Below are 16,731 nucleotides of genomic sequence, written 5' to 3'. Positions count from 1 at the left end.
CAAAATGGAGAGGGTACAGAGGAGATTTACTAGAATGTTGCCTGGGTTTCAGCACTTAAGCTACAGAGAGAGGTTGAATAGGTTGGGTCTTTATTCTTTGGAGCGTAGAAGGTTGAGGGGGGACTTGATAGAGGTTTTTAAAATTTTAAGAGGGACGGACAGAGTTGACGTGGGTAGGCTTTTCCCTTTGAGAGTGGGGAAGATTCCAACAAGGGGACATAGCTTCAGAATTGAGGGACAAAAGTTTAGGGGTAACATGAGGGGTAACTTCTTTACTCAGAGGGTAGTGGCTGTATGGAATGGGCTTCCGGTGGAAGTGGTGGAGGCAGGCTCGATTTTATTATTTAAGAGTAAATTGGATAGGTATATGGATAGGAGGGGATTGGAGGGTTATGGTCTGAGAGCAGGTAGATGAGACTAGGTCAGGGAGAATGGTCGGCGTGGACTGGTAGGGCCGAACGGGCCTGTTTCCGTGCTGTAGTTGTTATATGGTTATATGGTTATATGAAGGTGTGGACACTGTTAACCCTGAAGGTGTGGAGTTTGCAGAGGAGGCTGACGTTGTGTGTATTTTCTGTTTTGCAGGGTACTGCTGCCTGGTTGACGATGGGCAGAGTTCTCCGTGAGCTGCTGCTGTTGTTGGGGTCGGCGGTCACGGTGTGCTGTGCCTGCCCCAAGTACTGCGTGTGTCAGAACCTGTCGGAGTCTCTGGGAACCCTGTGCCCATCCAGGGGTCTGCTGTCGGTGCCCCCGGACATCGACCGGCGCACGGTGGAGCTGAGGCTGGGCGGCAACTTCATCGTGACGGTGGGGCGGCACGACTTCGCCGACATGGGCGGCCTGGTGGACCTGACCCTCTCCCGCAACACCATCGGCTCCATCCAGGACCGCTCCTTCGGCGACCTGGAGAGCCTGCGCTCGCTCCACCTGGACGCCAACCGGCTGACGGAGATCGGGGCGCTGGCGCTGCGCGGCCTGGCCAACCTGCAGCACCTGGTGATCAACAACAACCAGCTGCACACGGTGGAGGACGGGGCGCTGGACGACTTCCTGGACACCCTGGAGGACCTGGACATGTCCTTCAACAACCTGGGTGGCCTGCCCTGGGCTTCGCTAGGCCGCATGGACAACCTGCACACCCTCAGCCTGGACCACAACCTGATTGACTTCATCCCCGAGGGCACCTTCGCCCGCCTCCACAAGATGGCCAGGCTGGACCTGCTGTCCAACCGGCTACGCAAGCTGCCGCCTGACCCGGTCTTCGCCCGCTGCCACACCCCCCCCACCCCTTCCCCCTCCTACCCCTTGTACTCCAGCAGCATGCCCCCCCCTCCCATGCTCAGCCTGACCCTCGGGGGAAACCCGCTGCACTGCAACTGCGAGCTGCTGTGGTTTCGCCGGCTGAGCCGGGAGGATGATATGGAGACGTGCGCTTCGCCGCCGCGCCTGCAGGGAAGGTACTTCTGGTTGGTGCCGGAGGGGGAGTTCGTGTGCCGCCCGCCACTCATCACCCAGAGCGGGCCCGACCTCCGGGTGCTGGAGGGCCAGGGGGCCACCCTCGGGTGCCGGGCCAGCGGCGACCCCGAGCCCGCCGTGCACTGGGTGGCCCCCGACGGGCGGCTGGTGGGCAACTCGTCCCGCACGGCGGCGCGCTGGGACGGTACGCTGGACATCCTGGTGGCCACCCCGCGCGACCACGGCACCTTCACCTGCATCGCCGCCAACGCGGCCGGAGAGGCCACCGCCCCCGTCCGCCTGGAGGTGGCGCCGCTGCCCCACCCGGCCAACGCCAGCGGCGGCGGGGGGGCCTCACCTGGACGCGGCTCCACCCCGCACCAGACATCCCCCCAGGGCACGCGGCTCTCCGACATCACCGGCTCCGGCGGCAAGCCCCACCGCGGGCAGGCCAGGGACAGGGCCAGGCCGCACAACAAGGTCAGCGTGTCCCAAGTGACCGGCAACACCGCCCTGGTCAGCTGGACCGTCCCACCCTCAGCACCCACCGTCAAGATGTACCAGCTACAGTACAACAGCTCGTCAGACCACGTCCTGGTCTACAGGTAGGGCATGGGCAGGGGAGGGGAGGGGAGGGGAGGGGAGGGGAGGGGAGGGGAGGGAGGGGGGGGGAGGGGAGGGGAGGGGGGGGAGGGGGTGAAGGTCTACAGGTGGGCAGGGTAAGGAGGTGAGGGGCGAGGGCAGGGAAAGGGAGAGAGGGGAGGGGAAGGGAGGGGGAGGTCGGTCTACAGGTAGGCAGGCAGAGGGGAGACAATAGACAATAGGTGCAGGAGGAGGCCATTCGGCCCTTCTAGCCAGCACCGCCATTCACCGTGATCATGGCTGATCATTCTCAATCAGTACCCCGTTCCTGCCTTCTCCCCATACCCCCTGACTCCACTATCCTTAAGAGCTCTATCCAGCTCTCTCTTGAATGCATTCAGAGAATTGGCTTCCACTGCCTTCTGAGGCAGAGAATTCCACAGATTCACAACTCTCTGACTGAAAAAGTTTTTCCTCATCTCAGTTCTAAATGGCCTGCCCCTTATTCTTAAACCGTGACCCCTGGTTCTGGACTCCCCCAACATTGGGAACATGTTTCCTGCCTCTAACGTGTCCAACCCCTTAATAATCTTACATGTTTCAATAAGATCTCCTCTCATCCTTCTAAATTCCAGTGTATACAAGCCTAGTCGCTCCAGTCTTTCAACATATGACAGTCCCGCCATTCCGGGAATTAACCTAGTAAACCTACGCTGCACGCCCTCAATAGCAAGAATGTCCTTCCTCAAATTTGGAGACCAAAACTGCACACAGTACTCCAGGTGCGGTCTCACTAGGGCCCTGTACAACTGCAGAAGGACCTCTTTGCTCCTATACTCAACTCCTCTTGTTATGAAGGCCAACATTCCATTGGCTTTCTTCACTGCCTGCTGTACCTGCATGCTTCCTTTCAGTGACTGATGAGGGGGAGGGAATGGGAGGGAGGGAGTGATGTCTTGGTCTACATGTTGGCAGGTGGAGGGAAGGGGAGGGAGGGGTGGGGAGGGGAGGGGAGGAGGTCTTGGTCTTCATGTAGCCAGGCGGAGGGGAGGGGAGGGGAGGGGGGGAGGGGAGGGGAGAGGAGGGTAGGGGAGGGTAGGGGAGAGGAGGGGGCCAAAAGAGCTTTAGAGTCGTAGAGTCATACGGTGTAGAAACAGGCCCTTCGGCCTAGTCTGCCCACAACAACCAACATACAGTCATAGCCTCGTACCAAGTAGAAACACGCCCTTTGGCCAAACCTGAGTTAAGTTGAGCTGAAGGACGTCTTTAGTTTAGTTTAGTTTAGAGATACAGCGCGGAAACAGGCCCTTTCGGCCCACCGGGTCCGCACCGACCAGCGATCCCCGCACACACTAACACTATCCTACACCCACTAGGGACATTTTTTGAAACTTTTACCATGCCAATTTACCTACATACCTGTACGTCTTTGGAGTTTGGTCTTTGGAGTTTCTACGCTGCAAGACTCTATGCCTCCAAGACTCTATGCCTCCAAACCAATATGGGTCTTATAGCCGCACGGCATGGAAACAGGCCCTTCGGCCCAACTTGCCCACACCGGCCAACAATTCCCATCTGCACTAGTCCCACCTGCCTGCGTTTGACTCATATCCCTCCAAACCTGTCCTATCCATGCACCTGTCGACATGTTTCCTAAACGTTGCGATAGTCCCTGCCTCGACTACCTCCTCCGGCAACTCGTTCCATACACCCACCACCCTTTGTGTAAGAAACCTACCCTTCATGTTCCCATTAAATCTTTCCCCCTCCCCTCCCCCTCACCTTAAACCTATGTCCCCTGGTTCTCGATTTCCCCTACTCTGGGCAAATGACTTTACCCGAACTATTTATTTTATAATTTTATACACCTCGATAAGATCACCCTTCATCCTCCTGTGTTCAAAGGAATAGAGTCCCAGCCTGCTCAACCTCCCCCTCGAGGCCTGGCAAAGTATTTGTAAATCTTCCCTGCGAATTGGCCATCAGCCTGAGAATTGACAACATCTTGACACCATCTTTCCTCCAACCGGGTAGCCAAAAGTGAACACATTCCTCCAGGGTATTTATTCACAAAATGCTGGAGTAATTCAGCAGGTCAGGCAGCATCTCAGGAGAGAAGGAATGGGTGACGATTCGGGTCGAGACCCTTCTCCAGACTACGGGCGCTGTCTGTACGGAGTTTGTACGTTCTCCCCGTGACCTGCGTGGGGTTTTCTCCGAGATCTTTGATTTGTACCAGCATCTGCAGTTATTTTCTTACGCGTTTCTCCAAATCAGTTTCAGTTTACATTCAGTTTCAGTTCCGTTTACTGTCACATGTACCGAGGTACAGTGAAAAGCTTTTCGTTGCGTGCTATCCGGGCGACAAATGTGGCCTCACCAATGTCTTGTACAACTGTAATGTGACCTCCCACCCTTCGATGCTCAATAATTAAACTGATGGCCAATGTGGCAAAAAGCCTTCTCTATTTAGGACGAGAGGGGATCTTATCGAAACGTATAAGATTATTAAGGGGTTGGACACGTTAGAGGCAGGAAACATGTTCCCAATGTTGGGGGAGTCCAGAACCAGGGGCCACAGTTTAAGAATAAGGGGTAGGCCATTTAGAACTTAGACGAGGAAAAACTTTTTCACTAAGAGAGTTGTGAATCTGTGGAATTCTCTGCCTCAGAAGGCAGTGGAGGCCAATTCTCTGAATGCATTCATGAGAGAGCTAGATAGAGCTCTTAAGGATAGCGGAGTCAGGGGGTATGGGGAGAGGGCAGGAACGGGGTACTGATTGAGAATGATCAGCCATGATCACATTGAATGGTGGTGCTGGCTCGAAGGGCCGAATGGCCTCCTCCTGCACCTATTGTCAATTGTCTATTGTCTATCTCATTAAGTTATTTATCCCAAAATCCATGAAACATTTGATAGACACATTGTGCCGTGAGCATAAACAATAGAAAGACAAAGGCAAGGTGGTGCAGCGGTAGAGTTGCTGCCTCACAGCGCCGGAGACCCGGGTTCTATCCCGACCACGGGCGCCGTTTGTACGGAGTTTGTACGTTCTCCCCCGTGACCTGCGTGGGGTTTTCTCCGAGATCTTCGGTTTCCTCCCGCACTCCAAAGACGTGCAGGTCTGTAGGTCAATTGGCTTGGTGTAAATGAATAAAATGTAAACATTGGTGTGTGTAGGATCGTGTGTAAGTGCGCAGGGATCGCTGGTCGGCGCGGACTCGGTGGGCCGAAGGGCCGGTTTCCGCGCTGTGTCGTTAGACTAAACTAAACTAAACAAAGGAGGGCATTTTTCTTCCCCAAAGGGTCTTGGGTGTCTCTATAAGATCACTGCTAGGATAAAGTCCTAGCCTGTCCAAACTCTCAGGCTTTCGAGACGTCATGAATCCTCTCAGCACCATTTGCAGTGTAATGACGTCTTTTCTAAGTCAGGGTGACCAAAACAACGTAATTCTCCAAGCGGAACCTCACCAGTGTTTCGTACAACGATGAGATAACTTCGAAACTCTGAAGGATCGCAGCCCAAACCCGTTGTCTGTCCGTCCCCCCTTCACAGATGCTGCCTGACCTATTGAGTCATAGAGTCATGGAGGGATACAGGCCCTTCGGCCCAACTTGTCACACCAGCCAACAATGTCCCAGCTACACTAGTCCCACCTGCCTGCGTTTGGTCCATATCCCTCCAAACCTGTCCTATCCATGTACCTGTCCAACTGTTTCTTAAACGATGGGATAGTCCCAGCCTCAACCACCTCCTTTGGCAGCTCGTTCCATACACCCACCACCCTCTGTGTGAAAAAGTCACCCCTCAGATTCCTATTAAATCTTTTCCCCCTTCACCTTGAACCTATGTGGTTACTGCATTAATCAAAGCTGCTGTTCACGAAGCCTACAAGCATCGACTATAAGTGTAAGAAAATAACTGCAGATGCTGGTACAAATCGAAGGTATTTATTCACAAAATGCTGGAGTAACTCAGCGGGTCAGGCAGCATCTCAGGAGAGAAGGAATGGGTGACGTTTCGGGTCGAGACCCTTCCTCAGACTGAGACCTGTCCAGCATCGACTGCAAGCTCATTCCATCCACCATTTTGTGTGAAAAAGTTACCCAGATTCTTATTAAATCTTCCCCCCCGGCACCCTTGAACCCAAGTCCTCTGGTCCTCGATTCACCTACTCTGGGCAAGAGACTCTGTGCATCTACCCGATCGATCTATTCCTCTCATGATTTTATACACCTCTATAAAGATCTCCCCTCATCCTCCTGCGCTCCATAGAATAGAGACCCAGCTTACTCAACCTCTCCCTGTAGCTCACACCCTCTAGTCCTGTCACCATCCTCGTAGATCTTCTCTGTACCCTTTCCAACTTGACAGCATCTTTCCTATAACATGGTGCCCAGAACTGGACACAATACTCTGAACGTCTCGATTGTAATCGTGTATTGTCTTTCCACTGACTGGTTAGCACGCAACAAAAGCTTTTTCACTGTACACGTGACAATAAACTAAACTAAACTAAACTAAACTGGACAGGTTCATGGATAAGATTAGAGGGCGATAGGCTGACAACAGGCAGGTGGGACTGGTGGAGATGGGAGATATTGGCCAGCATGGGCAAGTTGGGATGAAGGGCCTGTTTCCTGCTGTATGACTCAATGACTATGACTATGACCAAAAATGAGATAGAGAGGCAGGGAATTGAGTGTGTTTTTGGATGTGGATGTTGGATGACTAACATACAAGTCATCTTCTGCAAAGATATTGCAAAGGTCTGGTTTGCTTCTAGTGCTGTGGTTAAGTTGACATTGATCCGTGGCTGAGACCTAACTAGTTGTTCTGTGCGGCTGGACTGCGTAAAATATTAAAAGCTGGGGGGTAGTGTGAATTGTGAGGAAGATGCAGTAAGGCTGCAGGTGACTTGGACAGGTTGTGTGAGTGGGAGGATACATGGCAGATGCAGTTTAATGTAGATAAGTGTGAGGTTATTCACTTTGGAAGTAAGAATAGAAAGGCAGATTATTATCTTGAATGGTGTCAAGTTAGGAGGAGGGGGATTTCAATGAGATCTGGGTGTCCTAGTGCATCAGTCAATGAAAGGAAGCATGCAGGTACAGCAGGCAGTGAAGAAAGCCAATGGAATGTTGGCCTTCATAACAAGAGGAGTTGAGTATAGGAGCAAAGAGGTCCTTCTACAGTTGTACCGGGCCCTGGTGAGACCGCACCTGGAGTACTGTGTGCAGTTTTGGTCTCCAAATTTGAGGAAGGACTATTCTTGTTTTGGGAGGGCGTGCAGCGTAGGTTCACTAGGTTAATTCCCGGAATGGCGGGACTGTCGTATGTTGAAAGGCTGGAGCGATTGGGCTTGTATACACTGGAATTTAGAAGGATGAGGGGGGATCTTATTGAAACATATAAGATAATTAGGGGATTGGACACATTAGAGGCAGGAAACATGTTCCCAATGTTGGGGGAGTCTAGAACAAGGGGCCACAGTTTAAGAATAAGGGGTAGGCCATTAGAACGGAGATGAGGAAGAACTTTTTCAGTCAGAGAGTGGTGAAGGTGTGGAATTCTCTGCCTCAGAAGGCAGTGGAGGCCAGTTCGTTGGATGCTTTCAAGAGAGAGCTGATAGAGCTCTTAAGGATAGCGGAGTGAGGGGGTATGGGGAGAAGGCAGGAACGGGGTACTGATTGAGAGTGATCAGCCATGATCGCATTGAATGGCGGTGCTGGCTCGAAGGGCTGAATGGCCTACTCCTGCACCCATTGTCTATTGTCTATTGTCTATTGTCTATTGTCTATTGAATATCGAAGAAGTGTAAGAAAATAACTGCAGATGCTGGTACAAATCGAAGGTATTTATTCACAAAATGCTGGAGTAACTCAGCAGGTCAGGCAGCATCTCAGGAGAGAAGGAATGGGTGACGTTTCGGGTCGAGACCCTTCTTCTTCTGAAGAAGGGTCTCGACCCTGAAACGTCGCCCATTTCTTCTCTCCCGAGATTCTGCCTGACCTGCTGAGTTACTCCAGCATTTTGTGAATAAATTGAATATTGAAGAACGTTGGAAATCCGGAAAAGATGGTGAACACGTTTCTCGAAACTGAGAAGAGACCCGAAAGAAAGACCTTGGGCGCAGTGGTAGAGTTGCCGCCTCACAGCACCGGAGACCCGGGTTCCATCCAGACCCCCGAGTGCTGTCCTTGCGGAGTTTGCACGTTCTCGCCGTGACCGCGTGAGTTTTTTCCCCCCGGGCGCTCCGGTTTCCTCCCACATCCCAAAGACCGTGCGGGTTTGCAGGTTTATTGGCTTCTGCAAGTTTCCCGTTGTGCATGGAGTGGGATGGGAAAGTGGAACAACATAGATCTGGCATACAGGGCACGACGGAGCGGACTCAGTGGGCCGAAGGGCCCTGTTTCCACTCTGTGCCACTAAACTAAACCAAACCAAACCAAACCAAACCAAACCAAACCAAACCAAACCAAACCAAACCAAACTTACAAACTTCTTAAGGGGTTGGACAGGCTAGATGCAGGAAGATTGTTCCCGATGTTGGGGAAGTCCAGAACAAGGGGTCACAGTTTAAGGATAAGGGGGAAGTCTTTTGGGACCGAGATGAGAACGTTTTTTTTCACACAGAGAGTGGTGAATCTGTGGAATTCTCCGCCACAGAAGGTAGTTGAGGCCAGTTCATTGGCTATATTTAAGAGGGAGTTAGATGTGGCCCTTGTGGCTAAAGGGATCAGGGGGGTATGGAGAGAAGGCAGGTTCGGGATACTGAGTTGGATGATCAACCATGATCATATTGAATGGCGGTGCAGGCTCGAAGGGCCAAATGGCCTACTCCTGCACCTATTTTCTATGTTTCTATGTTTCAAACCAAACCAAACCAAACTAAACTAAACTAAACTAAACTAAACTAAACCAAACCAAACCAAACCAAACCAAACCAAACTAAACTAAACTAAACTAAACTAAACCAAACCAAACCAAACCAAACCAAACCAATCCAAACCAAACCAAACCAAACCAAACCAAACTAAACTAAACTAAACTAAACCAAACCAAACCAAACCAAACCAAACCAATCCAAACCAAACCAAACCAAACCAAACTAAACTAAACTAAACTAAACCAAACCAAACCAAACCAAACCAAACCAAACCAAACTAAACTACACTAAACTGCATTGCTGCCTTACAGCGAATGCAGCGCCGGAGACCCGGGTTCCATCCTGACTACGGGTGCTGTCTGTACGGAGTTTGTACGTTCTCCCCGTGACCTGCGTGGGTTTTCTCTCCGAGATCTTCGGTTTCCTCCCACACTCCAAAGACGTACAGGTTTGTAGGTTAATTGACTGGGCAAATGTAAAAATTGTCCCTGGTGGGTGTAGGATAGTGTTAGTGTGCGGGGATCGCTGGGCGGCGCGGACCCGGTGGGCCGAAGGGCCTGTTTCCGCGCTGTATCTCTAAATCTAAAAAAATCTAAACTAAACTAAACTAAACTAAACTAAACTTATACTATTAGGAGAGGTAAAGATGTGTGGGCTGTCAGAACAAAAAGACTAGAAGGCAGAGATTATGGGGAGAGGGGCAAAGTTTAAAGGAGATGTACTTTTACGCAGAGGGTGGTGGGTGCCTGGAACGCACTGCATGGGGTGAAGGTTGAGGTAGATACGATAGTGGTGTTGAAGAGGCTTTTAGATAGGAACATGGACATACAGGGAATGGAGGGACATGGATCACGTGCAGGCAGGTGAGATGAATTCATCTTAGCAAAGTGTTAGATTCATTAGAGTCATAGAGTGATACAGTGTGGAAACAGGCCCTTCGGCCCAACTTGCCCACACCGCCCAACAATGTCCCAGCTACACTAGTCCCACCTGCGCGCGTTTGGACCATATCCCTCCAAAACCCGTCCTATCCATGTACCTGACTAACTGTTTCTTAAATGTTGGCATAGTCCCCAGCCTCAACTACCTCCTCTGGCAGCTTGTTCCATACACCCACCACCCTCTGTGTTTAAAAGTTACCCCTCGGATTCCTATTAAATCTTTTCCCCTTCACCTTGAACCTATGTCCGCTGGTCCTCGATTCCCCTTACTCTGGGCAAGAGACCCTGTGTATCTACTCGATCTATTCCTCTCAAGATTTTGTACACCTCTACAAGATTATCCCTCATTCTCCTGCGCTCCAAGGAATAGAGTCCCAGCCTGCTCAACCTCTCCCTATAGCTCACACCCTCTAGTCCTGGCAATATCCTCGTAAATCTTCTCTGAACCCTTTCCAGCCTGACAATATCTTTCCTATAACCATGGTGCCCAGAACTGAGCACAATACTCTTAATGCGGCCTCACCAACGTCTTATACAACTGCAACATGACCTCCCAACTTCTATACTCAATACTCTGACTAGAATAGATTAGGTAGATGCACAGGTAGTATAAGAAAATAACTGCAGATGCTGGTACAAATCGAAGGTATTTATTCACAAAATGCTGGAGTAACTCAGCAGGTCAGGCAGCATCTCAAGAGAGAAGGAATGGGTGACGTTTCGGGTCGAGACCCTTCTTCAGACTGATGCACAGAGTCTCTTGCCCAGAGTAGGTGAATCGAGGACCAAAGGACATTGGTTTAAAGTGAAGGGGAGATTTAATAGGAACCTGAGGGGTAACTTTCTCACACAGAGGGTGGTGGGTGTATGGAACGAGCTGCCAGAGGAGGTAGTTGAGGCTGCAGTTGAGAGTTTAAGGTACATGGATAGGACAGGTTTGGAGGGATATGGACCAAACGCGGGCAGGTGGGACTAGTGTAGCTGGGACACTGTTGGCCGGTGTGGGCGAGTTGTGGGCCGAAGGGCCTGCTTCCACACTGTATCACTCCATGACTCTATGATCTGTGTCCCTATGATACAGCAAATCTGACAGCCTTTACACTGTTGATTCTCGGTAATGTCCTGCTGCAGAAAGTAATCTTTTCCAATTTAAGCACGCTGCCTAATCCTCGATGCTCATAATAAACAAGGATTCGCGTGACGTTAGTCATTTACATTTTTAATTTTTCCCTGAGTAAATAAATGGCAACATAATCAAATTAAGCCGTAATGCAATCGTGGGCATTGTACATTTAGTGTGACAAGATTCATTTTCCAAAGGAATGGAAAGGCCTCTGGGCAACTGACGATTCCAAAGTGTTTCTGTTTAGATGAGAAGCCGCAAGAGTGAATTGCAAACACTGCCTTGCATGTTTTGTCAAAGGGCTGTCACTCGATAAATTGAAACCTATCTCCAAAGGGGGAAATTATTCACATAAATGCTGGAGTAACTCAGCGGGTCAGGCAGCATCTCAGGAGAGAAGGAATGGGTAACGTTTCGGGTCGAGACTCTTCTTCAGACTGATGCACAGAGTCTCTTGCCCAGAGTAGGTGAATCGAGGACCATATAACCATACCATATAACTACAGCATGGAAACAGGCCCGTTCGGCCCTACCAGTCCACGCCGACCATTCTCCCTGACCTAGTCTCATCTACCTGCACTCAGACCATAACCCTCTAATCCCCTCCTATCCATATACCTATCCAATTTACTCTTAAATAATAAAATCGAGCCTGCCTCCACCACTTCCACCGGAAGCTCATTCCATACAGCCACCACCCTCTGAATAAAGAAGTTACCCCTCATGTTACCCCTAAACTTTTGTCCCTCAATTCTGAAGCTATGTCCCCTTGTGGGAATCTTCCCACTCTCAAAGGGAAAAGCCTACCCACGTCAACTCTGTCCGTCCCTCTCAAAATTTTAAAAACCTCTATCAAGTCCCCCCTCAACCTTCTACGCTCCAAAGAATAAAGACCCAACCTGTTCACCTCTCTCTGTAGCCTAAGTGCTGAAACCCAGGCAACATTCTAGTAAATCTCGTCTGTACCCTCTCCATTTGGTCAACATCCTTCCTATAATTTGGCGACCAGAACTGCACACCATACTCCAGATTCGTCCTCACCAATGCCCTGTACAATTTTAACATTACATCCCAACTTCTATACTCGATGCTCTGATTTATAAAGGCAAGCATACCAAACGCCTTCTTCACCACCCTATCCACATGAGATTCCACCTTCAGGGAACAATGCACAGTTATTCCCAGATCCCTCTGTTCCACTGCATTCCTCAATTCCCTGCCATTTACCCTGTACGTCCTATTTTGATTTGTCCTACCAAAATGCAGCACCTCACACTTATCAGCATTAAACTCCATCTGCCATCTTTCAGCCCACCCTTCCAAAAGGCCCAAGTCTCTCTGTAGACTTTGAAACTCTACTTCATTATTAACTACTCCACCTATCTTAGTATCATCTGCATATTTACTAATCCAATTTGCCACACCATCATCCAGATCATTAATGTTCATCCAGATCCAACCAGAGGACATTGGTTTAAGGTGAAGGGGAAATGATTTAATAGGAACCTGAGGGGTAACTTTTTCCACACAGAGGGTGGTGGGTGTGTTAAATCAAGTTCTTTACCTTCAGTCTGAATAATCACACATGATACTGGATTAGCACATCAGATTTATTCCACCATGGGGTTCTTCCCGTGAGGATGTCCAGACACAACACTAGTGTCTGAAGAGATCTCAACTCAGGGGAGGGGAAGAAGAACAACTTCTCCACCATTGTTTACTTTTTATACAGAAAAAGAGTGGTGTGACAAAAAGAAATCAAGGACCAATTACACATCTAATACAAGGACCAATTACACATCTAATACAATTCCCATGGTTACAGAGAAGACAAAATCATTGATACAGGTCACATGCTCAGAAACCAAACCATTAATATAAGTCACATTTTTTTAGACAATAGACAATAGACAATAGGTGCAGGAGTAGGCCATTCAGCCCTTCGAGCCAGCACCGCCATTCAATGCGATCATGGCTGATCACTCTCAATCAGTACCCCGTTCCTGCCTTCTCCCCATACACCCTCACTCCACTATCCTTAAGAGCTCTATCCAGCTCTCTCTTGAAAGCATCCAACGAACTGGCCTCCACTGCCTTCTGAGGCAGAGAATTCCACACCTTCACCACCCTCTGACTGAAAAGGTTCTTCCTCATCTCCGTTCTAAATGGCCTACCCCCTTATTCTTAAACTGTGGCCCCTTGTTCTGGACTCCCCCAACATTGGGAAACATGTTTCCTGCGCCTCTAATGTGTCCAATCCCCTAATTATCTTATATGTTTCAATAAGATCCCCCCTCATCCTTCTAAATTCCAGTGTATACAAGCCTAATTGCTCCAGCCTTTCAACATACGACAGTCCCGCCATTCCGGGAATTAACCTAGTGAACCTACGCTGCACGCCCTCCATAGAGAAACGCATCAATTTACCTAGAGTGGATTCAAAACTTTTCCTCCTTTCACACGCACCCAAATAAGGAGTTGTTACTAAGAAAGAAACTTTCTTATCTCTATAGACGAGCAATCTCGTAGCTTCATGACCTTGCTTTACTGTTTTTAATACACAGCACTCACAGTCAGACAGAGTAGTGGGGGAGGACAATAGCCCATCTCTTCTGTACACTCCTTATCACTCGTAAAGGGACAAACACATTCTGTTCCCAAGGATAACATTTCTGCCACAAGCATCCATCTTACTGCTACCCACTAAAATAAGCATTCATTTTATATTAGCTAAAACAACAAAAGAAACCATCTCTACTACAACAAAATATAATGTCTCTAATTGACTATATCAGCTAATAGCATGGATTCTCAGGTGTATGGAACGAGCTGCCAGAGGACGTAGTTGAGGCTGCAGTTAGAAATAGTTAGACAGGTACATGGATAGGACAGGTTTGGAGGGATATGGACCACCTTTCTCCAAAGGGGGAAATTATTCACAGAATGCTGGAGTAACTCAGCAGGACAGGCAGTAATCTCAGGAGAGAAGGAATGGGTGACGTTTCGGGTCGAGACCCTTCTTCAGACTGGGTCCAAAGGGGGAAAGGCAGGCAACGTGAATGAACGAGAGAGAGAGAGAGAGAGAGAGAGAGAGAGAGAGAGAGAGAGAGAGAGAGAGAGAGAGAGAGAGAGAGGGAGGGAGGGAGGGAGGGAGGGAGGGAGGGAGGGAGGGAGGGAGAGGAGAGGAGGAGAGGAGAGAGAGAGAGAGAGAGAGAGAGAGAGAGAGAGAGAGAGAGAGAGAGAGAGAGAGAGAGAGAGAGAGAGAGAGAGAGAGAGAGAGAGAGAGAGAGAGAGAGAGAGAGCGAGGGAGGGCGGGAGGGAGGGAGGGGGAGGGAGGGGAGGGAGGGAGGGAGGGAGGGAGGGGAGAGAGAGAGAGAGAGAGAGAGAGAGAGAGCAGAGAGAGAGAGAGAGAGAGAGAGAGAGAGAGAGAGAGAGAGAGAAACAAAAAAAAAAGTTTTGGATGAGAATAGCCGTTATGAGACACCGATGCAAACTGCAATGTCATTCAGCTTCAAGAGTTTGGGGGGCCGGCACGGTAGAGTCGCTGCCTCTCGGTTCCGTAGACCCCCGGTACGATCCCGCCCATGGGTGCTTGTCTGTACGTTCTCCCCGTGACCACGTGGGCTTTATCCTGGGGCGCTCCGGTTTCCTCCCGCGCTTCAAAGACGTGCAGGTTTACGGGTTAGTTGGCTCCTGTAAAATTGTCCCCCGTGCGTACGACAGAGCTAGTGAGTTGAGTTTGACTTTAGCCCATTGTCATGTGTACCGAGGTACGGTGAAATGCTTCGTACGGGGGCTAGTGTTTGGGTTGATCGCTGGTCAGAGCCGACTCGGTGGGCTGAGGTCAAGTCAAGTCAAGTCAATTTTATTTGTATAGCGCCTGCTTCCACATTGTATCTCTAAAGTCTAAAGTCGAAAGTTGATGGAGGCGTGCAACAAGGTGAAGAAAGCCGATGGAATGTTGGCCTTCATAACAAGGGGAGTTGAGTATAGGAGCAAAGCGGTCCTTCTGCAGTTGTACAGGGCCCTAGTGAGACCGCACCTGGAGTACTGTGTGCAGTTGTACAGGGCCCTAGTGAGACCACACCTGGAGTACTGTGTGCAGTTGTACAGAGCCCTAGTGAGACCGCACCTGGAGTACTGTGTGCAGTTGTACAGGGCCCTAGTGAGACCGCACCTGGAGTACTGTGTGCAGTTGTACAGAGCCCTAGTGAGACCACACCTGGAGTACTGTGTGCAGTTGTACAGGGCCCTAGTGAGACCGCACCTGGAGTACTGTGTGCAGTTGTACAGGGCCCTAGTGAGACCGCACCTGGAGTACTGTGTGCAGTTGTACAGGGCCCTAGTGAGACCGCACCTGGAGTACTGTGTGCAGTTGTACAGGGCCCTAGTGAGACGCACCTGGAGTACTGTGTGCAGTTTTGGTCTCCAAATTTGAGGAAGGATATTCTTGCTATTGAGGGCGTGCAGCATAGGTTTACTAGGTTAATTCCCGGAATGGCGGGACTGTCGTAGGTTGAAAGACTGGAGCGACTAGGCTTGCATACACTGGAATTTAGAAGGATGAGAGGGGATCTTATCGAAACATATAAGATTATTAAGGGGTTGGACACGCTGGAGGCAGGAAACATGTTCCCAATGTTGGGGGAGTCCAGAACAAGGGGCCACAGTTTAAGAATAAGGGGTAGGCCATTTAGAACAGAGATGAGGAAAAACATTTTCAGTCAGAGAGTTGTGAATCTGTGGAATTCTCTGCCTCTGAAGGCAGTGAAGGCCGATTCTCTGAATGCATTCAAGAGAGAGTTAGATAGAGCTCTTAAGGATAGCGGAGTCAGGGGGTATGGGGAGAAGGCAGGAACGGGGTACTGATTGAGAATGATCAGCCATGATCACATTGAATGGTGGGTGCTGGCTCGAAGGGCCGAATGGCCTCCTCCTGCACCTATTGTCTATTGTCTGTTAAGAAAATAACTGCAGATGTTGGTACAAATCAAAGGTATTTATTCACAAAATGCTGAAGAAGGGTCTCGACCCGAAACGTCACCCATTCCTTCTCTCCGAGATGCTGCCTGACCTGCTGAGTTACTCCAGCATTGTGTGAATAAATACCTTTGATCGTCTAATGGCCTCCTCCTGCACCTATTGTCTATTGTCTATTGACTATTGTCTATTGACTATTGTCTATTGTCTATTGTCTATTGTTTATTGACTATTGTCTATTGTCTATTGTCTATTGACTATTGACTATTGTCTATTGACTATTGACTATTGACTATTGACTGTTGTCTATTGTCTATTGTCTATTGTCTGTTGTCTGTTGTCTATTGTCTATTGTCTATTGTCTGTTGTCTGTTGTCTATTGTCTATTGTCTATTGTCTGTTGTCTATTGTCTGTTGTCTGTTGTCTGTTGTCTATTGTCTATTGTCTGTTGTCTGTTGTCTGTTGTCTGTTGTCTATTGTCTGTTGTCTGTTGTCTGTTGTCTGTTGTCTGTTGTCTGTTGTCTGTTGTCTATTGTCTGTTGTCTGTTGTCTGTTGTCTATTGTCTATTGTCTATTGTCTATTGTCTGTTGTCTGTTGTCTATTGTCTATTGTCTATTGTCTGTTGTCTATTGTCTGTTGTCTGTTGTCTATTGTCTATTGTCTGTTGTCTGTTGTCTGTTGTCTGTTGTCTGTTGTCTATTGTCTGTTGTCTATTGTCTGTTGTCTGTTGTCTGTTGTCTGTTGTCTATTGTCTGTT

The 16,731-nt window shown here is 49.4% G+C and overlaps 1 protein-coding gene across 1 annotated transcript in view; it reads left to right on the top strand.

The window, feature by feature from the left end:
* The first annotated feature begins 589 nt into the window (after positions 1-589).
* LOC144593854 (leucine-rich repeat and fibronectin type-III domain-containing protein 2) overlaps positions 590-16,731 on the top strand; it is a 75,555-nt gene continuing 59,413 nt past the window's right edge. Inside the window, exon 1 of the mRNA XM_078399972.1 lies at positions 590-2,060. Coding sequence (XP_078256098.1) covers positions 607-2,060 — 1,454 coding nt within the window. The 5' untranslated portion in view covers positions 590-606. The remainder of the gene's footprint in view (positions 2,061-16,731) is intronic.

This window comes from Rhinoraja longicauda, chromosome 5, assembly GCF_053455715.1.
Source record: "Rhinoraja longicauda isolate Sanriku21f chromosome 5, sRhiLon1.1, whole genome shotgun sequence".
In the NCBI taxonomy this organism is placed as follows: Eukaryota; Metazoa; Chordata; class Chondrichthyes; order Rajiformes; family Arhynchobatidae; genus Rhinoraja; species Rhinoraja longicauda.
This window is presented reverse-complemented; position numbering and strand designations above follow the sequence as displayed.